This window comes from Crocodylus siamensis, chromosome 3 (assembly GCF_052110815.1).
Source record: "Crocodylus siamensis isolate JL-2025a chromosome 3, ASM5211081v1, whole genome shotgun sequence".
NCBI classification, from domain to species: domain Eukaryota; kingdom Metazoa; phylum Chordata; order Crocodylia; family Crocodylidae; genus Crocodylus; species Crocodylus siamensis.
The window spans coordinates 168,073,237-168,088,368 of record NC_143397.1 but is presented as its reverse complement, the minus strand read 5'-3'; the positions used below and the strand labels follow the sequence as shown (position 1 = coordinate 168,088,368).

The following is a 15,132-nucleotide window of genomic DNA, read 5'->3' as shown; positions in this document are numbered from 1 at the left end:
CTTGGTCATAAGCATTTAATTCAGTCTAAAGGTAGCTCTGCACTGCAGACTGCAGCTAAGTGTAGAGATATGAGAGTAGCTTAAATGAGCCAAAGCAGGTACTAGGTACAGTTGCAGCCACAGAAAGCTAATTATTGCATACGTATCCTGCTTGTTGGCAGAGAAGCAGGATACGTATTGTTCTGTTACATCCAAGTCTTCAGTGTAAATCTCCCTGTTTTAGGTGTCCCTTTGGGGATCTGGACCTCAGTCCTTCCATCCATACTCTCTCCTGGCATGGCATATGACTTCCTAACATCTATTGTCATTTTAAAACCTAATTAGCATTAGTAACACCAAAGGCTTTGGACATAGCAATTGTTTCTGTGTTGGTTTTGATATGATGTTTTGAAAAGAAGGACTGTTTCCTGTAACAGATGTTTGATGGTTCCTTTTTTCCCCCTTGTATTGGCAATGATGTTATTTGTGGCGTGAGTTTAATTTTTTGTTCTTCTTGTGTGATATTGTAGAATTCACCTCCTGGGTAGTCATAGTGGAGATTTTCTGCTGTGGTGTTTCTCTCCTTTGCTTATAGCACTTTTGTTGTTGTCTGAAGAATGGAGGAAATACACAGATAATAGGAATGAAGTTACTTTGCTGTAAATGGAATTGATCAAACATTCTCTTTGTCTCTTCACTTACCCCAGATGTAACAGCAAGTGGGGAACAGGGGTTTGAGCCATTTAGGGTTTTAAGTAGTTCTGAAATTTGGCATAACAAAAGGCTCTCGATGTTTTCATGGTATAAAGCACAAAGAATAGGGACTTTGCTGAGATTCAAGCATTAGGCAATATACAGAAGAATATGGGGTGTAAAATTTTTATGTTCATCTTTAGTTTATTTGGTTGAGTCCAGTGGGTGTTTGTGCTCATGCTACGAAAGTCTGGCTGGTATCTATCAAATTCTTGTAACAGTTGTTTCAGATTTGATGTTTTCCCACCAGGCCTGCATTCTTGTATTAGATTCAGGTGGTTTTTATGATAGTAACAGCAGTACAGTACTACTTAATATGGTGTAGCCTAAATATGGGACAAAAACAAAGCTGTGAAGGAAGTGAGAAAATGTTGGTGCAAGGGGAAAATAATGTTGTGTGATTTAATTTCTCAAGGAAAAAATATCCAGCTTATGCTACGATCTGAGTTTTGTGCTGTCAAGTAGTGAGAATTCTAGCTTTTTTGGGGAAAGATTTAAATTTCAGTCTAAAATAAGGATTTGCCTTCTAATAGCAGGCACTTGAAATATACACAGTGGAACAGGACTATTATTTTTAATTTCAGAGTGTAATTGGAGTCATGTACTGTTCATACTGGATGCTGTGCATTTGCAGATATGGATCTACATCACTGGAATGCTGTCCAAAGTAGTCATTAGGCCTTTTTGATAGAAAACGTTTTTAAAAGTTGAGGAAGTCTTGTGACCTATCAGCATGTTGCTTACCACAGACAAGACATGTAGGTGTAAGTCAGAGTTTGTATCCTTAACAGTAGCTAAGGGCTTTGTGGGAAAAGAATAATGCTCACAGCTCTGGAAGTGGAGAGAGGTAGTTATCCTTGTTAGTCTGAAGTCAGGCAGAAAGCAAGGTACAGCCTTGATGAATTGAGGTGTGACTCATGAGAGCTTGTGCATCTCTGATTTAGGTAACCCATACTTCTACCTTGCCTTCTGCCTAGCTCTGGGAATGAAGAAAGAAAAGTAACAAGATGCTGCTTCACTTTGGCTGTACAGTAGTGAACCCTATAAGTTAATAGATTGATATATGGTTAAAAAGAAAAAGTTGATTGCCTCATTGTAATCTTCAAGTGCAGTTCAGCAGCATATAGTTTTGTATAGAAATAGGGAGATAGGAAGCTCTTCTGTTTGCTAGTGTTGCAGAGTGTTTGTCAGTGCTCTGGATGATAGTGAACTAAAAAGGAATAAGGTGTGTGAAATAAAGAGGTATATGCAGCTGCTGAAGTCAAACTTTGGTCACTACCATCCACATATTTTCCAGGTTGTCACACATTGTCAGCTGGAAAGAACACTTAGGTCTCACTTCTATGATTCTATCACCTATCAAAATCCCCAGCCTTGACTGCAATCAACACCCAGAGCCTCTGAGAGAGGCTTAAAAAAAAACCTCACACATATAACGTTGTGGGGAGGGGGAGAGATTTTCTCCAAGCCCTGTGTGGCAACCAGCAAAACCCAGAAGCATGGGAAATGCCCAAAGTAAAACACAGGCATAGATCATCCCCGACCACTATCTGTCCAACCTCTTCTTGGACTCTCCTTTACTGGCGGAGTTTATAACTTCCCTTAGTCTGTTTCATTGCTTCACTGTTCTAACAGTTAGGAAGTTTATTCTGATACCCAGTCTAAACCTACTTTGCAGCAACTTCAGGCCATTGGTCCTTGTTCTATTCTCTGCAGCAAGAGAGAAAAGGTATTGGGTCAGCTAACCTGGGAAAAGTCTATTTAATGATGACACAGAAGACCTGTAAAAAGGGAGCCAATCAGCACCCAGATTCCCCCTGCATATCATGAAAGAAAGCCCATTCTGCTTAACAGCCTGTTTGTTATGTAGGAGTAGTCCAAAGACCCTAGTCAGGATTGCTCAAGTGTTGTTTGCAAAGCAAAGATTTATTGCTGGGTGCTAAATCTTCAGAGAATAACAAAGTCCAAAGTAAAGAAATTATAGTTTTAAAGGTTCTTTTATTTTCTCTGATATATGTATGGACACACACACACACACACACACACATACACACACACACACGGATTCTTTCTTGTAAAACCATTATTTTTAAAGGAGGTTGTAATATAATTTTGCATTCCTGGTATTTCATTTGCTTTCAGAAGCCTTTTTGTAATCATTCCACATGATATTTATTTGAATCATATTTAACCTAGTATTTAGGATATATGTAGAGTAATCATTAGTGTGTCTTAGCTTGTTTGTTTGAATGTTGTTGGTTTTTAAGAAATGCAGGGCTTTTTGCTAATAGAAGATATGTCAATTTTGTGCTATCATATTCATAAAAAACGACATTCTTTCTAAGGGAGAAAATAATCATTTTCATGGGTGATCTAAGGACCTGTGTTAAATTGTTCGTTCATTAATTAGATGGGGAAATCCCAAAATGAATTCATTCCAGGTTATAGTTTAAGGACTGTGTTATTTTATTACTGTATTTATTTGGATACAAGATGAGGTTTTTTACTGCCAATCAGCATGGGGAAGAAAGCTCCTTATCTTACATTCACATACAAGGAAATCTCACTGGGAACATTGTGTATCATTAACAGGGCCATCCCTGGGGGTGGTGAATCGGGGCAACCGCCCTGGGCCCCATGCTTTGGGGGGCCCTGCAGAGCCAAGCAGAGTGGCCATGGTGACTGCGCTGCTGCTGGCTTCACAGCCAGCCAGCTGCCCGCTCAGCACCTCCAAGTGAGCAGGTGGAGGTGCAGCTCCCACTGGAGATGAGGGTGGCAGAGCAGCATCTGGCCAGCTGCAGCCACACCATGAACAGCCTCGCCAGAAGCTGTGCACTGGTCAGGGCCAGGGCTGGGGCCAGTGGATGTGGGTGAGAGTATAGCATGGGCTGCCCTGGGCAGGGCTTGGCCCCATGTAGAGTGCTACAGGGGCAGTTGTGGACCGGGTGAGCTCTGCTGCATGCACTCCCCACCTCCCACGCTGCATGCACTCCCACCTCATCACAGGCAGCACCCCCCCACATACACACGTATATACACCCCCTCTACACACCACCATATACCCTATACCACCCTTCTCCCACAGGGCAGGGCATGCAGGGAGCAGATCATGCCTGTCCCACTCCCACCAAGAGTCCCGTAGAGAGTTTTGGTGACTTGTGGGAAGGGGAGAGGTGGGTGCTTACCCAGCCCAGGACAGCTCAGAAAAACTCCCTATGTGGGCCTCAGGCCCAAATAATTGCCCACTCCTGTATTAAACCATTAAACAACATACATCAACTGCCCACAAAAAACAAACCCTTACAAAAATCTTTTTCTTCATACAGAACCCCATGAAAAAGCAGTTACCTACAGAACCTGAAATGGTCTACCCTTCCATCAGTCCTCTCTGTTGGTTTAGTGAAACAAGCATGTCCAGTCCTTTTCCCCCAACTTCTCCTTCACCTCTTCCTCTCCGATTTCATCCTTACCCCTATCAATACAGTATTTCAGTTCATGCAGCTGCAGCTTCAAGCACTCTTTTTCAGTGAAAGCCAACTCCTTAAACACCAAGAGAGTTCATACTTTCCATGAACTAGTTTTAACACATACTAATAAAGTTCTTAATAACGTTCTGGTCTCTTTGATATAAGTCTATATAGTACTATCTCCTGCACTAATTGACATGTTTATTTCAGTGACACTCAGAAAGCAGCAGACCCTTTCCCACACCCACTTTGTCTATGTACACTCTCAAAACATGCCCCACTTTCTTGTTCCCCACACCTATCCCTTGGGCACCTTCATGAGCATGTGACAGCGGATATATGTTGCACTTCTCTCAACTGAGTAGCACCATCCTCCAGTATCACAATCATCCTTATCACTACCACCATTGTAGTCCATAGATGCTATGAGACACATTCATTGGTTTTGATGGAGCGAGGGGATCAGAATTAAAATACCCAAACAATTATATCAATGAGACAAGAGCTTCTTTTAGATTGTCTTTTGCCACTCGATCTACCTCCTTGCAGTGACTTGGCCATGAAGACATATTTTGTCATTTTATTTGATTTGATTGAGGCTGTCCTTTGAAAATATAACTCATAGCACCTTATCACAAATCACTGAAAATCAGAATTGGCAGGGAATTTGTGGGCAGAGGCATCTAGTCCAATCCCTTGCTAAAAGCAGGACCATCCTTCAACTAGATAATCCCAGCCAGGGTTTTGACTAGCCAAATTTTAAAAACCGCCAAAGGCAGTGTTCACAACCTCTCTGGGTAACCTGTTCCAATGTTTTACTACCCAACTATTGAAAAAGTTCATCCTAATATCTACCCTAAACTTCCCTTGCTGCAACTTGAGACCATTGCTCCTTGTTCTGTCATCTGTTGTTCCTTGTTCTGTCACTGAGAACAGTCTAGCTCCATCCTCTTGCGAACCTCCCTTCAGGTAGCTGAAGGCTGCTGTTATATCCCCTCTCAGTCTTCTCTTCTCTAGACTAAGTAAGTCCAGTTCCCTCAGCCTCTCCTCATAAGTTCCCCAGCCTCTGAACCATTTTCTTTGCCATCTGCTGAACTCTCTCCAATTTATCTATATCCTTTCTGTAGTGGGGGCCCCAAAACTGAACACAGTACTTCAGATGTGGCCTCACCAGTGCCAAATAGAGGGGAATGATTACTTAACCTTGACCTACTGGCAACACACCTACCAATGCAGCCCAGTATGCCATTAGCCTTCTTGGCAACAAGGGCACACTGCTGGCTCATATTCATCTTATTTTCCACTGTAATCTCCAGGCCCTTTACTACAGAGCTGCTGCCCAGCCACTCAGTGCCCAGCCTGTACCAGCACATGGGATTGTTCCATCCAAAGTGCAGGACTTTCCACTTCTTGAACCATATGAGATTTCTTTTGGCCCAATCCTCCAGTTTGTGTAGGTCACTATGGCCATGTTCACTTGTGCGGCAGACTACACAGTTGTTACTGCAGTCACGTATGCATATCTCTTGCTAGCTGCAACTCCAGTTCCTGCACAATGGTATGGTATGGCTTGTTTCTGCATTCTCAGTAAGGCATCTTTAAAGTGCAGCCAGCTCTCCTGGACTCCTCCCCACCCAGACTGGCTTCTCAGTCTGAGACTTTGCTTAATGGACTTAATCTAGTCATACACCTCAAGGAGCGAGGTGCTATTCAATACAAGTAAGGATGTTGGAAGTTGGCCCTTGATTATCAGATTATATTTAATGACATGAGTGTTAAGTCAGTTGGAACTGAGTGAAATAACAAAAGCAATTATTAAGTCCATAAGATAGTTGCAAACTATAAAACCGAACTAAATAATGAATACTGTGTATTCACTGGGTTTTGTTTTGTTTTTTTATTGTTTTTCTTTTTTCCCGTCAATGCTCATTTCTTAAGAAAATTGGCTAAAAAGCGGAAAGAGACACTGAGTAGTACCCGGCAGGAAATGACAGTGATGGTGAATTCAATGGATAAAAGCTACACCGAACAAGGCACCAACTGTGATGAAGCTTTCTCTTTCATGGACACGCACAACCTAAATGGGAGATGTAAGTTCAAAATGCTTGGGGATGCGGAAATCTCTTTTATTTTTGAACAGAGAAGGAGGGTGTAAATGGTTCTTAAAATACCCATTCAATCATTACCCAATCAATTTTGTGGACAGGTTATTCACTCATGGAAAATCTATGGGATCTGGTCTCTCCCACTGTGCAGCATATTACAGCATGTATTCTAAAAAGCAGAGTGTGTCAGACATCAAGAATAGGCTTCTTTAAAAATAATAAGGATAATTGAGCTTTTTCTGCCTTTCCTTTTCTTCCACATGAAGAGCAAAGACATTAGTGCAGCAGGTAGGGGTTTGCCTTTTGCTAACTATTTACCGTGTTGAAAGTTTTCTATCCTTCACAATGTCCGCATATCCTTTCTTTTCCCTCCCCCATATTTTTAGGGAAAATTTATTTTTAGAAGTCATAAGTTCATATGTGTTGTTGTCTCAAAGCTCAGTTTATCAAGAGGTCAATTCTTATTATGTCAAGTTCTAGATAATGTTTTTTATCTTCCAGGCACAGAGAAGGAGTTGAGTGGTATTAGTGTAGATTTTAATTGGTAATTCTCTGTATATATACTTTTTTGGAGCATATCTTGAAATTGAATTTTTGAGGTGTAATTTCATATATTAAATATTATTATTGTTTCTGGTATCAATATTATGTAAAATGTTTCTCTTTCATTTCATAGTTAAGAACATATCTTTGAAGAGTCGAGTCGTGCAAACACTTTCAATTAGGTGTATGCAATGAGACTTTTCTTGCTAATATCAAGCTCAATGTTTGTAGATTTAAATTTGCATTTTAGTTTCTTTTATCCTTGCTTATAAATAGAACTGTTCTGTGGGCCAGATCTTACTGGCCTTTCTCCTTTGAGCCATCATTACAGTCAATTAGATTACTCACTTGAGTAATGGAATAAAATTTGGCTAAACATTTATTCTCCAGGATATTTTTGCTCTGAAGTTACTAGATGTTCACAACAGCAAGAGTATACAGTATGTTTTGGGAAACATAGCAATAAGTACTTGGTGCTTAGATATTCAACTTGTATGAATCATTATGGTTCTGTTGAAATCAATAAAACTGTGGTGTTTTATACTAGCTGAAATTCTGAACCTTAAACTCAAACTTCCACTGTATGTGCCAACCACAGGAATCAGGCTGATGGAATAAACAGTTCAGATGGATTTTTATTAAGAACTTATTCCTGTAAAATTCACAATATTCTCACCTCCCATTATAGTTTATGGCTCAGGTCCTGCCCTGCATTGGGATGGCTTTTCCATTGTTCCAGGAGCCCTAACACTAACTGGTTAAGCCAGTAACCAGAGGAGGAAATACTCCCTCCCCAACTGTTAATATAGGGAACATATAAAAAGAAGCCTCAACCTCCTTAAGTGCACCCCCTACAGAACATCTATGGTCCTCAAAAAATTAGAAATTTCAGGCTGCTCAGTCTTAGGCTGGGGATGGATGCATGGCTCAGGGTTTGGGAACAAAGTGGAACCTCAAACCTAGCACTGAGAGGATGCATCTACTCAAGATGTTTAAAATTAAACTAATTAGCTGTGCAATAAATGTCATGTGTATACACGTGCACCTCTGTGAGGCTGGAGTGACCTAATTTACTCCTCAGCAAGATAGTATTTGGAATCAATCAGGTGATAAATAAAAGTACTATCCTGCTGCGGAATAAATTAGTTATAAACACAAGCATTATCTGAAATCAGTTGTAAATACAAATACTGTCCTGCTGCAGAGTAAAAAAACTCCACAGCAGCACACGTGTAGATGCTGTCCCAGCTAGCTGGGGCACGAGGGTGCTTCAGTGCAGGGCTGCCTGCTGGCGAAACCCACGTTGAAGCATCTTCATGCCCCAGTGAGCCGCTCCACAGCACATTGAGCTGAGGGGAGCAGCCCTGGGCTGGCAGGCTGACCCCTTGGGCCCCCTTCCAGCCAGTGCTGCTCTAACACAGCTCAACCTGCTGCAGTCTTGGGCACACATCAAGACACGTGCCTGGGAGCAATAAACTCCAGAATTTATCCAAGCACATTAATATGAACGTGTAGATGCATCCAGAGAGTGTTTAAAATAGAGTATTCCATAGCCATCTAGCATTCTTATTCATCCTTTAGATCGTAACTTTCTTGAATTTTTTCAGACCTTCCAACTCCCTTTGAAGCTGTTCATTTATTTAACATTTTCTATCTTAGGGTGCTATATGCACCACATCATCCAGTTCCACCTGTCCCATGAGCCTCTGTTTCCAAGAGAAGCTGTGCAAGGTCAGACCACAAAGGGCTGCAGCATGAGCCAACTCTTCTTCCTTCTTCAGGTTTATCAGAGAATGCTAATGTAGGAGGATCATTCACATACCAGAGCCCTTCCCAGTCTGGCTATGCATCAGGCACATGGGGCAGTTTTACTTGGCAGCAGCATAAGCCAGTTGTGAACCAATTTGTTAGCTGAGCGCAATAGAGGTTCTCAACCGGGAATGCTGCCACATTCAGAGTAGTTGTGGAGGGGTGTCCTGACTGAAAAGTTTGAGAACCACTGATTTAGGGCAACATGTTATGTGTATATATAGTGTCATATATATGACCAGCTAGAAATACATTTAAACAAATTAGCTATAATAGAGTATTTGTCAGTAGTACCCGCAATATTTTAATTCTTAAAGCTACCATAAACAGCAAATACTGTCATCATTACTTCCTTATTCACAATTTAGCATTCAATCTTACTCAAATATATAACTCATCCCAGTGCATAAATTACTTTATCAGACCGAAATGATTTTCAGAGAATTAGTCAATATTAACTAAGCCATTCTAGTAATTACCCAGGAGATACAGTTTCCATGATGCCAGTGGGAAGGCTGCCATTGCTTTCAAAGGGAGCAGAATTGGGGTCATAAATCAAATCAATTGCATATGCTTATATCACTAGACTTAAACATCCAAGTGTCTCTGCTGTCACTGACTAGCTTTGTTTCTCTTCACAGCTGTATCGTCACCATCTTCATTTACAATGAAAACGAACACACTGAGCACAACAGTGCCTAATTCTTACTATCCAGGTAACCATTTTTTTTCCTCTTTGATTCACCCCTTCATATACCACATTAGAAATTAAAATACATACAATTATTATTCATATTTTATTACACACCCTGCCATAGGAACTTAATACTTTTACCTGTTATAACCAGTTGCTTTCAGTGGCTTTTTGCAGGAAAACTGGGGGACATTTATCAGTCATTTACTGTTCTCTCTCTTTTTACCTTTTCTGCATTGACCGCTTATGATGTATGACAGATCCATTTGTGCCAACTGCAATTTTAGGTGAGAACATTTCCCTTTATCAAAATTTATTGCAGAAGTAATTTAGAAAGTTGTAGCTCTGGGTTATAGAACACAGTGTCTAAGAGACTGGTATCTTATGTTAGGAAGTGGGAGAAGGGAATTCAGCACTGAATATACTGAGAGCAGTCAGTGGACTAGATTCCCACTGTCGTGGAACAAATCAGATGATAGAACACAGAAAAACAAAACACTGTTTTAACAAGAGGTTTTGTAAGGAAATGTTTATGCATATGATAACAGTGACACAAAAGAATGTGATTATCCTAGCAATTAAAAGAGGTTCTCAAGACTTTCAGTTTTAACTTTGAACTGACAATGCCATTTTTTTAAAATAACTTTTTCCCTAATTAAACTATGAATGATGTAGAAAGTGAATCAAAATACACTTTTGTCCATCAACCCACTCTTTTTTTTACAATACTACATAGATTCTGACATACTTGTCACAGTGACGTTTCAGAGGAAACAGTATTTTGAACAGCAAAATGACAGTATGGCACTTTATAATAAAATGTGGTTTATTATACATCAGATGTCACAAAGAACAAAGTAAAATGATAGTGTTATGCATTTAAAGTATAAAACATTTCCACCAGGAACTTAGGGAAAGAACAGTTATTTATTCAATATAAAGAAGTGAGTGGAATGGCATTTCTACACTACGATAATAAATCAGCATGAAGTGCTCTTGTATTTGCAGTGCTAAAGTAACAAAATGGTGTTGTGGCTTGTGTGGAGTTAATACCATAGTACTAACCTTAACTCAGATAGAGGTGTTTATAAATAAAGATATAAGAATGCACTCTAGGAAGAGATCTAATTCAAATGTGCTGTCCTTACAATGGCTTGTACCTTACAAAATATATTTGTTCTTCCTCTTCCCTTTTCTGCAAAGCATCATGGATTTGTACACAATACAGTTCTTCCTACATTGATTTTAAGCTGTAAGCAGAAAAACCAAACAAAAAAGCACAAACTGACTTAACGATACCTTAGGGATAAATTAACTGAAAGGTATAGGAGGCTAAAGCCTAAAAGTATAATTTCTGCAAAATCCATACAACAAAGTAGAGTAAAAATTATTTTAATATAATATCCAAATAAAAGAACCTGTGCATTTTTGTACTCTGTGTATATCTGAGAGAATATAGTCACTGTAGTAGTTACCGTAACAATGTAAGAATCTGCATGCAAATGAAATTTACAGAGCCTTTTGACTGCCTGAGATTTTAGATTTCGTTGTGTACCTTAGCTGCAGCTCATCCAGTAGGTACCCTTCTGACCTTGTGGGTGGGCAGAGAGAAAAAGCATTGTTATCAGGAGAAAAACTTTGTGATTTGATACCATGATTGTGATAAGCTTAGCTAATGTATTCTCAGATTTTTTTTCAATTACTTGTGGACACGAATAAATGGTAAAAATTACTTGTTAGCTTTTATTGATGAAGAATAATCTTTGACTAAAGAATTATCACACCAGAAGCATGCTGGAGGAAAAAGTCTCCTTTACAAAGACAATAGGGTAGAAGTTCTTGAGTTGGCAGGACATGCAATTGCAATTATAACAATTACAAGCTTGTATTTACTCTGCCCAGAACGTCTTCCCATACTGATATTGTAGGGGAAAAAAAATTGTTGCCTTTTATGTTAGGATTGGTATGCTGTTCACACAAAAATGAATTGCCAGACATTGAGAGAGAGAGAGAGAGAGAGAGAGAGAGAGAGAGAGAGAGAGAGAGAGAGAGAGAGAGAGTGTGTGTGTGTGTGTGTGTGTGTGTGTGTGTGTGTGTGTGTGTGTGTGTGTGTGTGTGTGTGTGTACGTACATACATACGTGAGGGGTAGGGTACAACTGTAAACCAGAGCAGCTTGGCTTAAGGCAGTAGAGCAGTCAAGCTAACTGTCTGGCCCAGGCCTTTTAAAAGTAACAGTTAATTTTGCAGTCCAGCTTACAAATGTTTTAATGCTTGACTTTTTATGGAACATAATGACTGATCTTTCAGTCTTTATGTGCCCTGTGGGAGGTTTTGGACTGCAGGGTCAGGCCTATAGTTGGAACCAATTAAACTGTTCTACATGACCTACCGGGAGGGCAGAGCCTGTCTGTGATTAGTTGTTTAGTTTTCTTTTTTCAGATCAGTAGCTACTAGAAGGGTCACCATGAATTTATCATTTCCAGCATTTTCTATGGCAAGATCCTTAGAATAGGCATGCAAATTAGGATCTTCCCCACCTGTTACAAGAAATTACCTGGCAATTAATAGCAGTCTCCTTAAATGAAGCAAAAGGCAACAGTCAAGCTCACTCTCAACTTCCTGGATTCACTTGTTTTCATACAGTTGTGGGAATCTCACAGTTAACCTAACAACCAAAGTGAAACCCTGTGTGTTTAAATGAGCCCTTTATATCATGGAGTTTTGTGCATCTCAACTGAGATTCAATATCTATATTGATATACTGGCCTAAAGCAGGCAGGTTTAACAGTACCTGCCTGTTTTTCAGTGTTCTGCACACATTTCAAATTGCAAGGAGAAAGGAAGTAACAAGACAGGAAAAATTACCCAAAGCATGTAAAATATGACATTGGACTGGGGGCTGTCTACAGGTCCCTTGGTTCAAATTAATGCTAAACAATTATGCCATTTAACAATTCTTGCACAGTACTACTGTACAAAAACAATGGGATCAATAACTGGATAGTTGAATTAAATGAATAATTATAACAAAGATATTTAAATTAACAGCGATGTGTGCCTACATTTGATGTGTGTACATCAACTCTTACAAAAGCAATTGACTGCTAGTGTCTCAGACTCTTTTTCTATAAGCAAAACAAAATGCCATATTAAACTATCCAAGACAGGCATGATAGGGTCTTTTTTTTTGTAGAAATCTTAAAGAGCTGATTTCCAAACATAGCAGCTGTCCTGAAAGATGAAGCTGAGAGGGGTGGAGGAAGATGCTTGTTCCATTTAGCCTACAATCCAGACAAGCCCACCAGAGTAATGTACTTAGAGGCTTAAGTAGAAGACCCTGCCATGTTATTAGGCTTTGCAGGCTGAATAATCCTTAAACATTTCAGAGTTATAAGTTTTACAGTTTGAACAAAAATTACCCTATAACTCAACTGATTAAAATAAAAACAAATCATGCAATCAACTTCCTACACTTTTTTTTGTCTTTTGTGTCTTAGCCGCCTTGTAGTATTCAGGTGCCATTTCAACAGCAACATACTGTAACTACACTTGTATATCGCCTCTCATGCCATGCATCCCAAGGTGCTTTGCAATACAGTTTTGCTGCACATTAGGCAGAAGTCGCCAAATTTAATGAATACAAATGTAAACTTCTCCTTTAGTTTGGATCGTGTAACTGAAGTGTCAGAACTGTTAGGGAAAATCTATATCTATGTCAATAAATAACTCTAAATAATTTTAATTTTAGATTTAGGTTTATTAGTCACATCTACTCGCTATCTGCTGAGGACCAGATTAGATATTAGTTGCATAAAAGTAAACTTTAGTGTGACACCAATAACTTGAAGTACTTGATTTCAGTTAAATTAATCTTAATTTATACTGGTATATCTGAAATCAGTATCTAGTCCTTAAGAAGGGTTGTAGCAGTTTTGGAAGATGAGAGAGATCATAGGGACATTCTTTTAAAGACAGAATGGGGATCTCTGTGTTGTAATAAAATTAACTAAAAATGAGTAAATATTATTGTCACAATCCCCTTTCAGCAAATATTTTCCCAATGTATTAATTTGATTAACCATATTCCATGGTTAGTGTGAAAGAGTATTTTGACTAAATTAAATCAATCTCTTGTTTTAGTTTCAATTAAAACCAAATACTCTTTGAAAAAATGCAAAATCACTGGTTTAGTAAAGAGACTATTTCGTGATGATACTTGATCTTCAGGTGTCAGGGGCTTTTTTCTTCTCAAGTGCCAAACAAATTTAAGAAACAAACAAAAAAACATTAAAACAAGAGGAAAATGATACCATTTCTTTAACCTTGCCCTCTTCCATATAATCAGTGGCTCATCTAGGGAATCAGTCTATCAGACCTAAATTGCAAACATAAAATTACCTGTAATTATTAATGTAGTACTGTTGCTTATGCCCTGTTTCCTTTTTCTCCTCCTCTTTTTTTCTCCTGATATGTATCTTCTTAAAAGTGCCAATAAATGGTAAGTTGCCCATTTGCCCCTGAAAGAGATGTGGACGGGGTGGGAGAGCGTGTTTTTCATTCAAATTTAACCAACTCAGTTGGTACTGTTGTGTGTTGGCTTGCATGTCAGTTGGCATATAACATTTCATGCCTAACGCAATGGCCCATAATCTATTGTGAAGTTGTGGGTACTGCAGCATGCTGAATAACCCATTGAGACAGTTTCCTTGAGCAGATGATTCCTTGCATTTGTCGTCTTGTATTTTGTTTTAAAGTGTTGTATCAAATCTACATTTTCATTGCAGTCCTAGCTTAATGACTCATCAAACATTTTGTGCATTTTTTATTTTGCTCACACCAAACATCTGTTCTGAATTCACAGCATAAGATATATAACAGTTCTCTGATCTAAGTCCTATTTCATACCATTGGGACTTGAAGAAGGTTCAAAAAGAGACTTTTATGAAGTTTAGAGTCCAATCCCTTGAGAATTTAAATATTGTTTATAATCAGTTACAGGGTTGTTTTGTTTTGTTTTTTAAACAAACAATAATACAGCTTGGGCTGCTCTGCAATGCTTCTATTTTAGAATCGTGGACTTTGCCTCATTCTAGCAATCTTGCAGTCTCCCTGTATAAATTACTACTGAAATTACTCCCTATTAAAATTACTTTTTGGCAGAGTCCTCTTAGACAGAAGTAGTATTAGTTGTTGGCACTGTTAGAAATCACAAATGTAGAAATCAATGTGTTTTATACTTTTATTCAGTGAGTGGAAGCCTCCTGGTATATTATGTAGTGTTCTCTTCCTAGATGAAACCCACACGATGGTCAGTGATACAAGCAGCTTGGTCCAGTCGCACACCTACAAGAAGCGAGACCCAGTAGATGTGCCATACCAGACCGGACAGCTTCATCCAGCCATCCGTGTGGCTGACTTGTTGCAGCATATCACCCAGATGAAATGTGCAGAGGGCTATGGTTTTAAAGAAGAATACGAAGTAAGCATATCATCTACTGGCTTAATTACTATGCTTTCTGTAGTGTCAACTTTCACCTCGCTGCTACCTACATGCCAAAAGCAGACAGACACTTAAAGAACACCTCCTTTCAAAAAAGCACTGGCAGCATGTTAAGGCCTGTAAGTCAGAATGAGGGATAAAGATTCAAGAATGCTGTTTTTGAATCTGTGTCTAATTCTAATTAGCCATGGATGTATTGTTTCAGAAACCTCTGCAGTGACCTGCAAAGTTTTTTGTTTTTTTTTTAACTGCTGGATAAAGTCGAATTCCTAAGTGTGACG

General features: G+C 39.2%; 1 protein-coding gene across 6 annotated transcripts in view; it reads left to right on the top strand.

The window, feature by feature from the left end:
* PTPRM (protein tyrosine phosphatase receptor type M) overlaps window positions 1-15,132 on the top strand; it is a 745,518-nt gene that overhangs the window by 596,695 nt on the left and 133,691 nt on the right. For 4 of the 6 annotated variants that reach the window (XM_090039711.1, XM_090039716.1, XM_090039712.1 and 1 more), the window contains 4 exons: window positions 6,138-6,289; window positions 9,298-9,372; window positions 9,611-9,637; window positions 14,643-14,830. In XM_090039711.1, the coding sequence (XP_089895837.1) occupies window positions 6,138-6,289; window positions 9,298-9,372; window positions 9,611-9,637; window positions 14,643-14,830 (442 nt within the window). The remainder of the gene's footprint in view (window positions 1-6,137; window positions 6,290-9,297; window positions 9,373-9,610; window positions 9,638-14,642; window positions 14,831-15,132) is intronic. The other 2 variants (XM_090039713.1, XM_090039714.1) reach the window with 1 other exon arrangement.